The 15,634-nt window shown below is 47.7% G+C and overlaps 1 protein-coding gene across 2 annotated transcripts in view; it reads right to left on the bottom strand.

The window, feature by feature from the left end:
• The window catches only part of NEDD4L (NEDD4 like E3 ubiquitin protein ligase), a 358,858-nt gene extending 343,487 nt beyond the window's left edge, over positions 1-15,371 (bottom strand). For both annotated transcript variants that reach the window (XM_060118688.1, XM_060118689.1), the window contains exon 1: positions 15,032-15,371. In XM_060118688.1, coding sequence (XP_059974671.1) covers positions 15,032-15,079 — 48 coding nt within the window. In that variant the 5' untranslated portion in view covers positions 15,080-15,371. The remainder of the gene's footprint in view (positions 1-15,031) is intronic.
• Between the last annotated feature and the right edge of the window lie 263 nt (positions 15,372-15,634).

Genomic DNA, 15,634 nt, shown 5'->3' with positions numbered 1-15,634 from the left:
ACACAGCCAGGCACACAATTATTTGGCATTCACTGGGCAGCAGGACATCGCTGGTGTATTAAGTCAATTTTGGTCTTATTTCCTTAGCTTGAGACACTGAAGAATCACTTACGGCGACACCAAGATGATGTCAAATGCAGGCCCAGAAATTCTACAGCTGTGATCACCTAAGAGCCGGCCCCTCGGCCTTCACCCCAACCTCACTGCACGAGCAGATCCCCTTTCTGCATCGCCTTCTCCCTCTCTGCCACAAACACACACACACTGGTATCTCCCAACTGGAGAAAAGAAAACATCCTCCAGGACCCTGGTCCCTGCTTAGCTGCAGCCACGTCTCCTCACTCCTGTTCACGGGAAAATTCCTTTGAAGAGTTGCCTCTGCATGCCCACATTTCCTTCCTCTCCTGCCTGGGGCATCCCTTCCCCACCTCCTGATCACCAGGGCATCCACCTAGTCACATCCACACACACTCACTGTCCTCCTGCCACCGGATGCTGCAGACAACTCCCACTCCCCCTCCCCACCCAGGCCACACGTGGTTAGAGGCCACGCCTGCTCGCTCCAAAGGCTGACAGACCCAGGGCCTGTGCTCTCCTCTCACTAGTCCTCGTTTCTCCGAGTTCCCAGGCCCCACAAGCTAACCACATGCTGAGAACCCCAACGTCCCACCCCTGCCCCGATAGCTCCACTGGGCTCCAGAGGCTTATACCTACCTGCTCGCTGGCATCACCTGGAAGCTGAGTAGGTATATTACTCTTAACCTAATCAAAACAGACCTTTGGATTTCCTCATTTCCCCTGAATCTTATTCCTCTCGAGATCTTCCTCTCGGTAACTGACCACCTAATTGCTCACACCATAATCCTGGGTGGTAACTCCATATCTGTCTATCAAGACCCAGGCAATTCCTCCAGAATACACGCCAAATCCACCCATGTCACCACACTGCGCTGTGCCCTTCCTCGGACCCCAGCCCACCACCACCTCTCGACCAACCAGTGCTGGAGTTTCCGGACTGGTCTCCTTGCTTTCATTCTTGTCCTTCCCCCAACAGTCCTTTCTCCCCAGAGGTGCTTCAAGTCACAAATCAGATTCTACTACTCCTCTGCTTAAAAGCCTCCAATGGCTCCCCAGCTGTGCTGAAAAAACCCAGCCCTCTGGATCGGTCCCCTGTCCGCACCCCCGACCATTGCCTGCCAGTACCCCTGCCCCCCATGCTCCAGTCAGGCTAATTCTCTCTCTGTTCCTCAAGCTTGTTGCCTCTGTGTTTGCTATCCCCACTGTCTGGAATATTCTGTCCCCAAACCTCAAGTAGCTGTCAACACCTCATTCAGATCTCGGCTGAACTGCTGTTACAGTATACTATAGGTTCTAGAAGAGCAGGTGCACACCCATGGCACCCGGCGGGGGCACTCTGCCCCCCTCAAGGACGTGAAATTTGCAAAAACATGTCAGAGCCTCTCCCTGATGCCGGGATGGCAAATGTTCACACCACCCAGCCTCACTGCTGCAACCCTTCATTCACCACGAAGGGCCTGATTCACACTTAGAGGGGACTGCTTCTGGGAAGAGGGATGCTGCACTTCCCAGCATCAGACACCACTTCCTGTGTTTGGGGATTCCCACAGCGTGAGTTCTGGTAGGAGGCTGGGTCCCTCTCCCACTACAGAAACCAAAAGTTTAAAAGGGGAAGAAACAGACTCGTCGCACCCCTCCCCCAGCAGCAAGGGTGTAAGCCCATGGTTGTGGTGAGCCAATCAGAGGCTCCTGCCCGAGTTTTCCCACTAGGGACGCAAAGAGATAGGGGGCAGAAAAGAATCAGTGTAGCGGGCCTGAGGCTGCCATCCTTAGAAAGCCCACTTGCAAGATTGGCTCCTGGCTGGCTTGCCTCCACTGATAAAGACATTCCCTAAATGGTAAGTGTGCCTCAGCGTGCCCAGACTGTGCAAACACCTGCCTTCCTTCTGGGAGCCTGGAATTTTAGTACATGGTAGGCAGAGGGCGCTTACACAATCAGTCCCCAATAAAAAGCTTGGGCACTGAGTCTCTAATGAGATTCCCTGGTAGCCAACATTTCCTATATGTGGTCACAGTAGCTGCTAGAGGAATTAAGCACATCCTGTGTGACACCCCTGGAGAAGGCCTCTTGGAAGCTCCTGCCTGGTTTCCTCCGGATGTCAGTCCGGGCATCTTTATCCCTTTACCGATTTTGCTTTGTTACCCTTTCGCGTAATAAACTGTAACTGTCAGTGTACCCATTTCTGGGTCTTGTGAGTCCTTCTGCTGAATCATCGAGACTCAGACTGGTTGTGAGGACCCGCAACACAAGTAGGAAATAAGAGAGCTGATGCAGCTACAGCAGGTGGAGCCCTGCCACACGGCATCCAGACATGGGTGGGGAACATTGTCGGAGGTGGCATTCAGTGTCTAAGAGCCCTGGAGCCCTTGTCAGATGGTTCCTGCAGGTTCTCTGGCTGCAATTCTGGGTGTCCAGCCTCCCTTAGTCCCTGACCACTGCCCAGGTTTGGCTTTCCAGCTTTCCAGGTACTTCTGTGCTGTGCAAAATGCCTTCAATAAATCCCTTTCTGCTCAAATTCATCAGAATTGGTCGCTGTTGCTTTCAATCAAGAGCCCTCACTATCACAGATTTTGTGATATACTGGCATTATAAATAAAATTGGAATGCCCGAAGAGGGGTGGGGTAGGTGGAGGGTCCTGTGAGTCCCACAATACCAGGCTGGAGAAGTTGGTCATTCTGAGTAGGTAAAGCAAAGGGAGAGTGAGATTAAGTGCCCTGTTGTCTGTTGGACCCAAACTTTGTGCCTCTTCATTGGAGGCTATTTTTCGAATCACCCTGAGGCAGAAACAATGGGATGGGTAGGGCATAGAGACCTGTCCCTAAGACACAGAAACTCCCAGAAGCACCGACTTCATCTAGATAAGATCACTGGCTGTCACTACCAGCCCATGGAATTCACTGGAAGCAAAAACACCCGGAACCTAAGTTTTCATGGGAGCAATACTGCCATGTATTCAGCTCAGATGATGCCAGGCTATGGCTGCTCAACTCCCAGACAAACCACCCTGAAGTCCCAAACTCACACCAAGCAGGACCCAAGAGGAGGGGCTCTGCCAGTTCCCATCCATCCAGGTATGGCTGTAGAAGACAAGGACCAAGGAGGATCCTCACACGGGACATAATGCAGCAGAGCCGGAAGCTGCCAGACTGGCTGATCAAGGCAAGAACTCCTTATTATTCCTGTTCCACCAGCAACCATACCCTGAGCTTCCCTATTTTCTCCCTCTCCAAATGGGAGGTTTATTATTGTAATAACCTGTTCCTTCCTCACCACTGGAGGCTGGATGGTTTGGGGGGAACATAACCAATTAAGCCATAGTCACTAGACCAAAAAAAACACCTTCTTTCAGGTGGAAGAGACGTGACAGTGTATCACCCAGAGATCCCTGCAATACTTAAAGGAATATTTGGGTTGCCTCCCTGGGGAAAGGGAGCGTGTGATTTCATGAAGTCATGGACATTTCTGAAGGTGGGTGAATTATCCAACAGGTGCACTATGGGCTGAAACAGTAAGGCAATAAAGGTAATTCCACCCCTTCTTTCCCACTGGCTGGCTGAGGGATGAGCAGATCTAAGCTTCCGTGGGCCAGTGAGACACAGCGAGAGATTTCCTGGGTGATTATGGGAATAAGATTTCCTTTATCTTAAGCGGAAAGCCACAGGAAGCGATTATCTTTCCTCCGCAAGGAGAAAAAGAGAACAAAGCTCTAACTGCCACTGGCAGCCACCCTCAGACCAATAAGGCCTCTGAACAGGGCCAGGCTGTAGATGGTGGAGTCGTGAAAAGCAAACTTGATTGCTCGATGATATCACTGAGCTGGCACTTTTCCTACGGTCCAGGTGGGTACTTCTTTTTTTTTTTTTTTTGCGGTACGCAGGCCTCTCACTGTGGTGGCCTCTCCCGTTGTGGAGCACAGGCTCTGGACGCGAAGGCTCAGCAGCCATGGCTCACGGGCCCAGCCGCTCCTCAGCATGTGGGATCTTCCCGGACCGGGGCACCAACCCGTGTCCCCTGCATCGGCAGGCGGATTCTCAACCACTGCGCCACCAGGGAAGCCCAGGTGGGTACTTCTTAATAGACACATCATAACTGAACAAGAGAGATGAGGTTGGAGTCGCCATGACAACTATCAAGAATCTACCATAACACACAAGTTGAGATTGGCCAACTCAAGTGCCACAATTCTAAGACACCATCACCTGTAAGCTGTAACTTTGGGGAGGATGGGGGATACGGAGGAGGTAAGTGTGCAAGGAAGCTACAACCACATTAAACACACTTATCAACTGTAAGATGCATCCTTATTTCAGAAACACTAAAAGGCTGATGGAAGGGGAATAGAGCCATGTCCCAGGTTAGATGTAACCTAGTATTTGCCAACTCTGTCCTTCCGTTTAGGAAGGAACCGCCATGAAACATACCCTGGGAAACACTGACACTCGAGGGACGTTACTCAAGGGACGTTATTTAGCTTGAAGGTAAAACAAAGAAGAGTTTCCAGCCACTCTGTTATGTGTCCCTATGACTATAGCTATTCACAGTTATCACCTTGATATCTAAATGCTACTCAATGCTGCAATTAGGTAACGACAAGACCTCTCACTCAAAACCCAAGAACACAAAATACAGAGAAACAAATTTGAGTTTGATCACAGGTGACAATTTTCATAGTACACACAGGAAAAAGTCAGAACACTACTAAAGATTTAAATGACTTTAATGCAACTGTAGTGCCCTGAATGATGAAAATACAAATCATACGTGTCTACAGTGGAGAAAATGAAACATCTAGTTTGCAAGCTGCTGGTGAAAAAGAGATAGGATTTACCAGCCACTTTTTCTGAAAAAATAACCAACCTTTTACCTCTCCCCTCCACTTCCCACCTTGGGAGGCTACTAAAAGGCACAAGTGGCAATGCAATGACCTTGATGTCCTCAGACACAAAGCACAAAGCAGGGCGTTGATAAAATGTGCTCAACTGAACAAACACTATAATATCTGGATGGAACAAGTGCTCTAATTTTTACCCAAAGCCTGAAGTACATGCCTTTGGGAGGTTTCTTTCTACCTCATTTTCAGACTTATTCTTATGTTAAGAAAAAAAAAAAGTTTGTTGTAGAAATATAGAAAACATTAAGCAAGCAAAAAAGACAAGAAAAAGTATCTGTAATCCCTTTGCTTAAAGATAACTGCCATTAACATCATGGGTTATATTCCTGGTCATTTTTCCTATGCATAAACACTTTTAACCACAATAGAATTCTACTGTTTTGGAGAAACAGCACACCCAGTGTTTTGTAACCTACTTTTCCCACGTACTATTATATTACTGTCATCTCCATGTTATTAAATATTCTTCAATATCTCCCCACCACCTCTCCCACCCCTGTGGCTGCATAATAAATATCCTTCTCCATCTCACTTCTCCCAGCAAAGGAGGAAAAGCTCTTAGTTCCAGCTTAAATGTTTTCTTTCACTGCGAGTGGCATGGACATATGTACACTACCAAATGTAAAATAGCTAGCTAGTGGGAAGCAGCCGCATCACACAGGGAGATCAGCTCTGTGCTTTGTGTCCACCTAGAGTGGTGGGATAGGGAGGGTGGGAGGGAGAAGCAAGAGGGGGGAGATACGGGGATATATGTACATGGGTAGCTGATTCACTTTGTGATACAGCAGAAACTAACACACCATTGTAAAGCAATTATACTCCAATAAAGATGTTAAAAAATATATTTAAAAAATCATCATGTTGTAGACCTTAAACTTATACAATGTTATATGTCAATTATATCTCAATAAACCTGAAGAAATTCCATTAAAAAAAAGTTCTCTTTCACTAATAACACACACTGACAATTAAGACCTCTATTCCAAAGGCAGGCAGCGCAGCCCATACCAACTTCTCAGTTATCAGCAAAAACATACTCTGGAACTCAAAATCAACAGAGTTCAGCTCACTCTAGTTACAGCTTAATTCAAGAACCACGTTCATTTATCCTCAGAAGCTAACAGGCGAGGAGGAAATACAGCCAGTTCCAAGTTTAAAAACCAACCTACTGTTAATGACAGCTGCTTCCTAATCATCACACACAGTATACAAAGCACAAAAGGAATGAGAAGGATAGAAGGAAGCAAACTGATGCTCGGTTTTGCTTTTTTTTTTTTTTTAAACCCCACACTCCTTCCCCTTTCCTTACCGAATTGCCAGTGAAGATGAAGATGAAGTTAGCACTCTAATGACACCCAAAGATAAACCACTGAATAACTGAGAGAGGAAAAACATGGAGACTTAGAAAAGAAAGCACAGGATATTTAACAGATTCCCATTCTTCAAGAGCTGAAAGTAGCTGGGAGAGTCGGAAGTATGTAGAGCTTCTAATTGAGCGGGATACACATCCACCCACTTTTTCTCATGAATTGTTAATAGTGAGTGCTTATGAAGCAAAATAAGTCTCTAAGTAGCATCGGCTTGCTTTCATTTTCTGGGAAAAACAGACCAAAGTGACTTCCAGCACTAAAAAACAAAACTTGATACATGTAAATAAAAACGAACCCTTTCGATACAAACATCTTCAGTTAAACAACAGGGAAAGTTAGTAGAGAGGATCTTCGTCGTCTGCTCCATTACCTGGGACCCAAGCCTGTCTTCCCTGGAGTCCCCACATTGGTGACACCTAACGTGGTGGCCAATATGTACGTTAAAAACTTTAAGTCACACAGATGGCCAAAAACCTGTTTAACTTTGAAGTTTAAAACACTGAAACAGATGCTCAACTTGGGCAGCTCCATGTGACCCCCAGCCAGGTGGGAGCGCATTGTCCATCTTTCTCGCTGCAGCTGCTTCACTCCTATGACAACCCACAAGGGCAAGTCCAGCTTTACAAAGAGCTCTAAAAGACACGAAACGTGATCCAGAACTGCGCCTGAGGAGACCAGGAAGAGCCCGGCCTTGAAGAAGGCTGAAAATGGGAAATATAATTAAAATATGAAAACTGTATTAACAAAGGCAAGACCAAGAATCAGAGGCACAAAAAAGAAAAGAAAAAAAAAAGAATCACAAGAGGCACAGCTCAGGCCCTTGTCGCTGTTCCACAGGGTCCCCACCCGGGTCTGGTCCCTCAGTCCGGAGGGACCTAGTCACACAGATGGAACACACTGTCTCCGTCTGGAAGACAAAGGTGACCACAGAGGTGACCACAGAGGTGACCTGAGCCACTCAAGTGATCCATCAAAATTTCACTTCAGGGCTTCCCTGGTGGTGCAGTGGTTGAGAGTCCGCCTGCCGATGCAGGGGACACGGGTTCGTGCCCTGGTCCGGGAGGATCCCACATGCCGCGGAGCGGCTGGGCCCATGAGCCATGGCCGCTGGGCCTGTGCGTCTGGAGCCTGTGCTCCGCAACGGGAGAGGCCACAACAGTGAGAGGCCCGCATACCGCAAAAAAAAAAAAAAAAAAAATTTCGCTTCAGCATTATCTGGGAAGCCCTGACAAGTCCCGGGTGATGGGCCACCACCCTAACCAGCAATGGGACTATTCCCTGGGTGTGTTCATCCCCGGCATGGGGCCACCACCCCTACAAACCCTGCCAAGGGGCATCTTCACAGGATGGATTTCACATCGCAACATTTTACACTCAAAGAAAAGTCATTTTTGAATGGCCCTTTTTTCCTGGTGAATAGGAAGCATAAAAAGAATACGAAATCTCTCAGTGGATGCTTGCCTGCCAAGAAGTCACCAAACAGTGAATTTGATGACAGCAAGGGAATCTGATAGCCTCACCATTAAACTTGGCCAGTTCTGAATCAATACGGGACTCTGAACTCAGGGACAAAAAGTCGACCAAGGCGTCAAATTTAAGCTCATTACCTGGGACGTGCTTATGTAATACAGCTCTTCTCACCTAAAGCCTAATTCAGGCCACACGGGTTCAGAATAAAACGTATGACTATAGGAGATCTTATATTTTCATGAAATAAGTGTCCCAGATCTCTAAGCACTGCTTTTCTCTCTGCCGCAACCTGAGCCGCGGTCTTGCCTCAGGAACCAAGAATATCTCCAGCAATTCGATACCCGGGAGTAGTGATGGTTGCTAGTTTCTCTCAAAGTCAATGACAGCAATCATGAAACGGTCTGTACAACACAAGTAGAATGATTCAGAAGTCCTTACGCACCCAAGAAGAAAGGATGTGATAGTGGTTCTCAAACGACCTTTCCTGTGTGTTTGTATGTTTTGGGGGCTTTTTCCCCCAAATCCAAATGCTTGTCCCTCCCCCAAATTTTAATATGTTCTGGATAAGAGGAACCCTGAAAAACTTGGAAAACAGATGATTCCTGATACTGCCCACAATGAGAAATATCACTTTAAGTGTTTTTAGTAAAGAACTGACTTTTTTTTTAGTTAATAGGAGGATATTGTTTTCTAAATCTAGTTTCTTTATCCTCATCTCTAAATTATCCTCCCATTTCTATATTCCACCAACAAGCAACTCCCAAGCCAACAGTAACATCATTAAACAGAAACAGTACAAACGTTGCCACCTATAGTCGGAAAATGAAATATATTTGTTTATACTGTGACCTGGAAGAGAAACAATATAAAAACAGAAAGTAACACTGTCACACTTCTCATGCTCTTCCTTAATCCTAGATCTTAATACTTATCATCATCATATGACTCGTTTATCATTTTAATCCTCTTTTACATGGACTGTCAAAAGATCACTATGTAGTCAGGTGTATTACCAATTCCCAAATCTATCAGTAGGACAGAAACACTTATTCAAAGACCTACCACATCAAAATGCTTAAAAACTCCAGTTAGGGTCTCTTTTGACTGCTGCTACTTGTCCAGGACCCAAAATTCAAGAGCAGCAATAAAACCTGTTTGAACGTCTTCTTAACTCAAAATTAAAAATTTCATATGATCTCAATCTATCACAGAGAAATTAATTTGTTTCTTCCACCAGTCACATACTACCATGTTTTTATGGTATTATATAAATAACTGCACAATACAGAAAGGTTATGAATTATCAATGAACATACAGTTTCTTCCCTTCGGGGTGCGTGCAGAAGCAATGTAGCAAGAATTCTAAAGTACTGCTGTGATGATGTCACATTCCAAAACCATTCTTAACGTCAGAGGTTTCTTCCTTGAGATGATTCATATCTCTCCTGAATGTATACCAAGCATATGGATGCTCCCGCAATTCCCAAACAACTTTCCAAGGAAGTTTCCTGGTGATGTGGGCACTCGCTGCACTGAAGAGACAGGTGCCCAGGCCCCATTCAATCACTTCCCTTTAAATTGCATTCTGGGGACTTCCCTGGTGGTCCAGTGGTTAGGGCTCTGCACTTCCACTGAAAGGGGCATGGGTTCAATCCCTGGTTGGAAAACTAAGATCCCGCAAGCCTCATGGCGAGGCCAAAAAAAAATAAAATATAATAAAATTAAAAATTAAAATTAAATTGCATTCCACATGGAAAAGAACTTGCAGTCATCTGAGGATTCCCATTTGCCACTCTCCTCATGCCTTTGACCAAAAAATTGTATTCCGTAAGGAAATACTTTTCAGTGACGACATAATTCAAATAAACATTCTGACTATAAAATTCAGCAGACTATACATTAGAATGTCAATATCTTGCAAATTCCATAGACTCCTTGAAGCAAAGAAAAACCAACAGAGAGGAGAATTTAAAACAATACATTAGGGCTTCCCTGGTGGCGCGGTGGTTGAGAGTCCGCCTGCCGATGCAGGGGACACGGGTTCGTGCCCCGGTCCGGGAAGATCCCACATGCCGCGGAGCGGCTGGGCCCGTGAGCCATGGCGGCTGAGCCTGCGCGTCCGGAGCCTGTGCTCCGCAATGGGAGAGGCCACAGCAGTGAGAGGCCCGCGTATCGCAAAACAAAACAAAACAAAACCAATACGTTATATTGGCCGATTTTAAAAACTGCTTTCAAATGTCACCATAAAACCTAGGCCCTTTTAGGGTCTGTTTCTCAAATGTTAGCAGTAATGACACAGATGTAACTGGGGTAGCCCGTGTCCTAGGTAGAGAGTTCACCGACCAGCAGGGATAGGTGTGACTCAGGCAGGCACTTGGAGCTAGAATGAAGGGACGAGGCTTATGTTCCTCTGAGCAGTGGCCTCTCAGCATCCCCCTCCAGATCCAAACAATACCCAAACTGTAATTTCTGAAAGCAATCTTGTGACCATTTTTTGCACAGCTGCAAAGATGGCCTGCAGGGTTTCTCAAGTAATCTCTAGAAAACACACATGGACCACATTCCATAAATTAACAACTATTCTCAATTACTCACATGTGGCTAATCAGGTGGCCCAGCAGCTAGGTTCCCTGTTTCTTCTCTGCTGATGTCCACTTAAGAGCATTTCCCTTATTCTAGCCCTTTTCTCTAAGACAGAAGAGCAGAAATCTGACTGGCAGTTGACTTTAAATTATTGACTGGACTTTCCTGGTAGCGCAGTTGTTAAGAAGCCGCAGATGGGGTTCGATCCCTGGTTTGGGAATATGCCTCAGAGCAACTAAGCCCGTGCGCCACAACTACTGAGCCTGAACTCTAGAGCCTGTGAGCCAGAACAACTCCTGAAGCCCACACGCCTAGAGTCCGTGCTCCGCAAAAAGCGAAGACACTGAAATGAGAAGCCCGTGCAGTGCAAAGAAGAGTAGCCCCTGCTCACCGCAACTAGAGAAAGCCCACAGACAGTAACGAAGACACAACACAGTCAAAAAAAAAAAAAAAAAAATTACTGACTGATGGGGCGTGGTGTTTGAAACTGATGACCCAGGGTTATCCCAGGCTTCCAATTAGAGTAATTAATGAATTCTAACACATCCTTCTTTTCATATTTTAACATCTCTGAAATAACGATGCTTCATGAAATCAACAGTATTATCGCAGCTTGACAGCTTTTCTTTTCTTAGTGGTCGATATAACAGTGGTGCATTTTAAAATTGACAGCATCTTGGAGTCAAGAAAATACTATATCTATGCCAAAGGTTAACCTTAAATGCTTGTTATGAAGCGGGTAATTATATGCAAATGAGCCAGAAGACTCCTGAGGCTACAGGAGAAGAAGAGACCACAGCAACTACAGCACAGCTGCCACGTCTCAAGGGCCACGACTCAGACCCATTAACTTGCCAGGTGAGAACGTAGCCCCAGTGAAGTCAGATTTTTACCATTTTCCATGAAAATTCCCAAGATTGAAAACACTATGGAGATAATACTAAGCAGAGTCCCTGGTCAATTGTGGCCAGAAGCCATCAGTGTACAACCCCTGACATTTATCTCTTACATTATCCTGAATAACTTAGTTATGAAGACTTTTCAAGTACTTGGAAGAGAGGGAGCATGTTAAAAACTAGGATTGTGGAATCAACAGAACTGGGTTCAAATCCTGGCTCTACAACTTCACTCACTCTGGGTCCTTATGCAGGTCACTTAACCTCTCTGAGTCTCCACTCCTCACCTGTAAATCATAGCATACCTCACTGGGTTCTTACAAGAAGTAAATGAGTCAGTAAGTGCATAAAGGCTTAACACAGTGCCAGGTGTAGAGAAAACATATGAAACCTTAGCCAACTATCCTTATTTGCATAAAATAAAGAGGGAGGGTGTCCAAGTACCATCCCACGTCAGCCTGGCCTTCATCTCTATGTCATTTGTTTCATTCTAACCGCCAAAAAATGTAAATGCCGCATCTAAGGAAAACGTTATCGAACTTGCACTCACCAGAAAATCTTGTAAATAAAGGATACCTTTCTGAGATGCTGTAATAAAAGATTTCAGAAGGTAACAGCAACATTCACCAGTAAACTATGCCAAAATGTGCTGCAGCTTGCCAAAAAATAAACAAAAACAAAAAACCACCAAGGCACTAAGCCAAATGCAGAAACTAGTCCAAACTGTTCTGATTCCAAATCAAATCTGATCCTGGGCCCTGAATCAGAAATTTGGTTAATCTGCTAATCCCTCCAATACCGAAAGCCCTTCGTCTGATAGCAATTTCAAATTTGATTACCTCAATGGACTTAATTTGAATCCGGGTGAATATGAACTATAATTCACCAGAGGAACCCCAGCCAGAAAGGCACAATAAAAAATAAACAGCACATGCACTCGCACAAGCAAAGCCCACATTTAATCCCTTTCATTTGACAAGCTGGACAGACCTAGGAACAATGCCCTCTGTCTTGGCATCCCGCGATTTTCTGGGTTAATGCAATGCTTCATCACCAGCAGTACTTAGAGCTAAAGAGTCTTTCTGTGACGGGATACAACCAAGTGCATGCGAAACATACAATAATGCTTTTCACCAACCTGCAATGAAAATACAAACTTTTATGAAATTTGCTAGGTATGAATGCCTATTTAGCTAAGAGGTTTATAAGGTGACTCTTCCACACAGCAAGCAAAATATCTTTGTTTGTGATGATCTACAGCACACCAACTGTATGAGCTGAAGTGAACGCCTTGGGAAAACAACCCTGCAGTTTGTTTCATCAGGCATCTACTTTAAGAGCCTGTTAAAATCTTCCATTTGTTTTCTTACACAGACTAATTCAGGAAGACAAAACAAGCTGTTCAAATTCAACAATTTCTTGTTAATATTCCACGAAGGCATCCCTGATCTTCCGAAGGGCAACCTGACAGCATGAAACCTCCCATAAAAAGCAAATACCATAGAAATGTGAAGTCATCAAAACAGCCCTGCCTTTTTTTTCCTCACCACTGGTAGGACAAGCTGAAAAGGGAAGACAGATGTGACCTGTCTTTTGGAATAGTGTGTGGAACTAAACAGTACCACCAACATGGCCACCACTCAATCAATCAATCAATATAACGTCCTCATCACCTCTTGCCATTCCCTATACAGCCCTAAATACCCCTCCAGCAACATACAGGAGTGAACCCAGTCATACACAAACACACACACTCACACACCCTGATTCTGTTTACATTCCATCCTTCACTTTCGCCCTAGACACCAATTAAGATCATCAGTATTAACTCACCTAGACAAAAGTGGTAAGATGTACTCTGGGTAGATTCTGACACTAACTGTAAATGCAGACAAAGCAGAAACTACACTGACATGCATGTGATTCATTTATCCAGCTGCATTTCCCAAAACGCTTTTTTTCCAGGGATTTTTAAGAATAATCATGTCATTTTTTAAAAAGACCTAAGATGAAAGGCAGCTGTCCTCATGCCCCTTTGTTTGGGAATGTGTATCTCACCACCTTTCTAAAAGCTCACTGCCTGCCCTCTACCGCTACTAATTAAATGGAGAAGTAGAGAGTGAAAGAGTAAGCTCCTCAAAGAGAAAACAGGGAGAGGAGATCCCCCTGGGTAAGTGAAACAATGTTACTTTTCACCCATCCTCAGGTAAGTGCACAAAAGGGGGGGAAACATTTTACAAGAGCCCAGCATGGCAAAATGATCGGAAACGCCAATCACATTATTTGCATTGCGATCATTATTTGATAAAATAAATACCACAGCAAGCTTTACCTAGCACCGTTAAGGGGGGGAAAGAAAAACATACCCACAACACCTTCTCCACCCTAAGACACCTATACCATTACACACTTACGGAGCGCGCGCGCACGCACACACACACACACACACACACACTGCCAGGGTGGGAGAGAAGCCATAACGTGGTCGTGTCTCTCTATTAACCCCACCCCTATCACCAGAGAAAGAGGGGATCTCAGAAAAGAAAGCAGAGGAAGAAAGAGAAATCCAGAAATCCTTGAATTTCCAGACGTTAACTTATCATGAAATGCACAACCAGGATAGGAAATACCTCCCCGCTGAGTAATGCCTCTTGGGTTGTAAATTCACCTCTCGAAAGGGGAGCCAGACCTGAACGCGCGCCCCGCCAGATGGCAAACCCCTCCTACCTGCTCCATCCAGCCTGCCCGTCACGCCGCGCCAGCGACAGCTGCCCACCCCACTTCTGGCAGAGCAACACACTAATAAGAGCCGAGCGTGGCTGGTCGGGAGAGGTCTAAGCAGTGATGTAGCAGTATCTTCTCAAAAGGGGGGAGTGGGAACCCGCGAGGAGAGAGTGAGGGTAAAAACAAAGCGCTTTCCTGGCGAAACGACAGCCTCGGGGGCGTGGCTTACTTAATTCGCTTCATCAATAAAAAGGATCAATTGAGCTTTCCTCTCCCCACCCACCCCGGAGGTGCTGGATCCCAGAGAGGGGGGGAAAAAAAAAAAAAAGGCAGGGCTGCAAGCTTCCCCCAAGTTTCCAGCAGCACCTGCCCCCATCCTAGATCTCCTCCCCCCACCAAAAAGACCCCGAAATCCACACTCCTGGCTTTAGACTCTGCAAGACAGAGGGTCGGACACGCACAGCTCAGAACGTTTCACTCTCTCCCACCGTAACAAGCACACACTCATCAGAACACTTGCTGACACCATCATTAGAAAGTTCCAGGGGAAGACAATCCCGGTTTTGCCGCGGCCCCGGGCTCCCCCGCGCGGCGCGGGTCTCCAGCCGCGACCCAGACGTGACACACGTCATGGACTCCCGGGCTGCAGGGGCGAAAGGCGGAAAGTTGCCCCACAGCCCCAGGAGACGCGGCTTGGAAGAAAGGAACACTTGGGCTGAGGAGCGCACGCGCCCTCCTTCCACCCAAGGGCGGGGAGCGGCGAGTGAACCCCGGGCTCGCTGGGCGTCGCGCCGCTTTATTTACAAACAATGCGCAAGGCCGGGGGGGAGGGGCGGCAGGCTCAGGGCGGAAGAAGCGAGCACCCCACCGGGACCCCGCTCCCGGACGCTCCCGCCTTTGGGGTCCTCCTGCAGGCGCGGGAAACGCGCACCCAAGGGGTGGTCCCACTCCCCACTCCCTGCCGCCGTCGGACAGGAACCTCCCGGGGAGTCCCGTCGGGAAGGGGGCGCCGCTCACCTCGTCTTCCGAAAGTCCGTAGACCGCCTCCCCAAGCCCGGTCGCCATGGAGCCGGCCCCCCGCACGGGATCAGACGTGCTGCTGGGCTGCGGCGCGGGCGGCCAGGTCTTCCCTCCTCCTCCGGGGCCGTCCGGCCCTGCGCGCGTCCCGCCGGGCGCCGGCAGGTGAGGGACCCCGAGCGCGCGTGCCCCGGCCGCTGCCTGCACCGCTTCCTCCCGGAAGGCTGCGGGGCCTTGCGGGCCGGCGGTCCCGAGAGCGCGCCGTGCAGCGGGCGGCGGCGGCGCAGCGCCAGCCGGGCTTTCCCTCCCTCCCAGCTCGCCCGCAGCTCTCCGCCCCTCTCCGAGCCTGCTCTCTGATCTCTGGAACCCGGCTCGCCCGCCCCCACGCTTGCTCCCTCTCGGCCCCCGCTCTCTCCGCCCCCTCCTACGCCTCCTCCCGCCCCGCGCTCAGAGGGGATCCTCCCCGCCTCGCCGGGGCGGGCATACGCGCCCCCCAAGCCAATCACAGGCCGGGCTGGGGGGCGGGCCGCGGGCGCGGGGGTGGTGGAGTTCGGCCCCAGTGCCCACTCCACCCCCTCGCTCCCCTGCGGTTCACCGCGGGCT

The sequence above is a fragment of the Mesoplodon densirostris genome, chromosome 15 (assembly GCF_025265405.1).
Source record: "Mesoplodon densirostris isolate mMesDen1 chromosome 15, mMesDen1 primary haplotype, whole genome shotgun sequence".
NCBI lineage: Eukaryota > Metazoa > Chordata > Mammalia > Artiodactyla > Ziphiidae > Mesoplodon > Mesoplodon densirostris.
The sequence above is the reverse complement of the archived record's forward strand: the minus strand, read 5'-3'. Positions and strand labels throughout refer to the sequence as shown.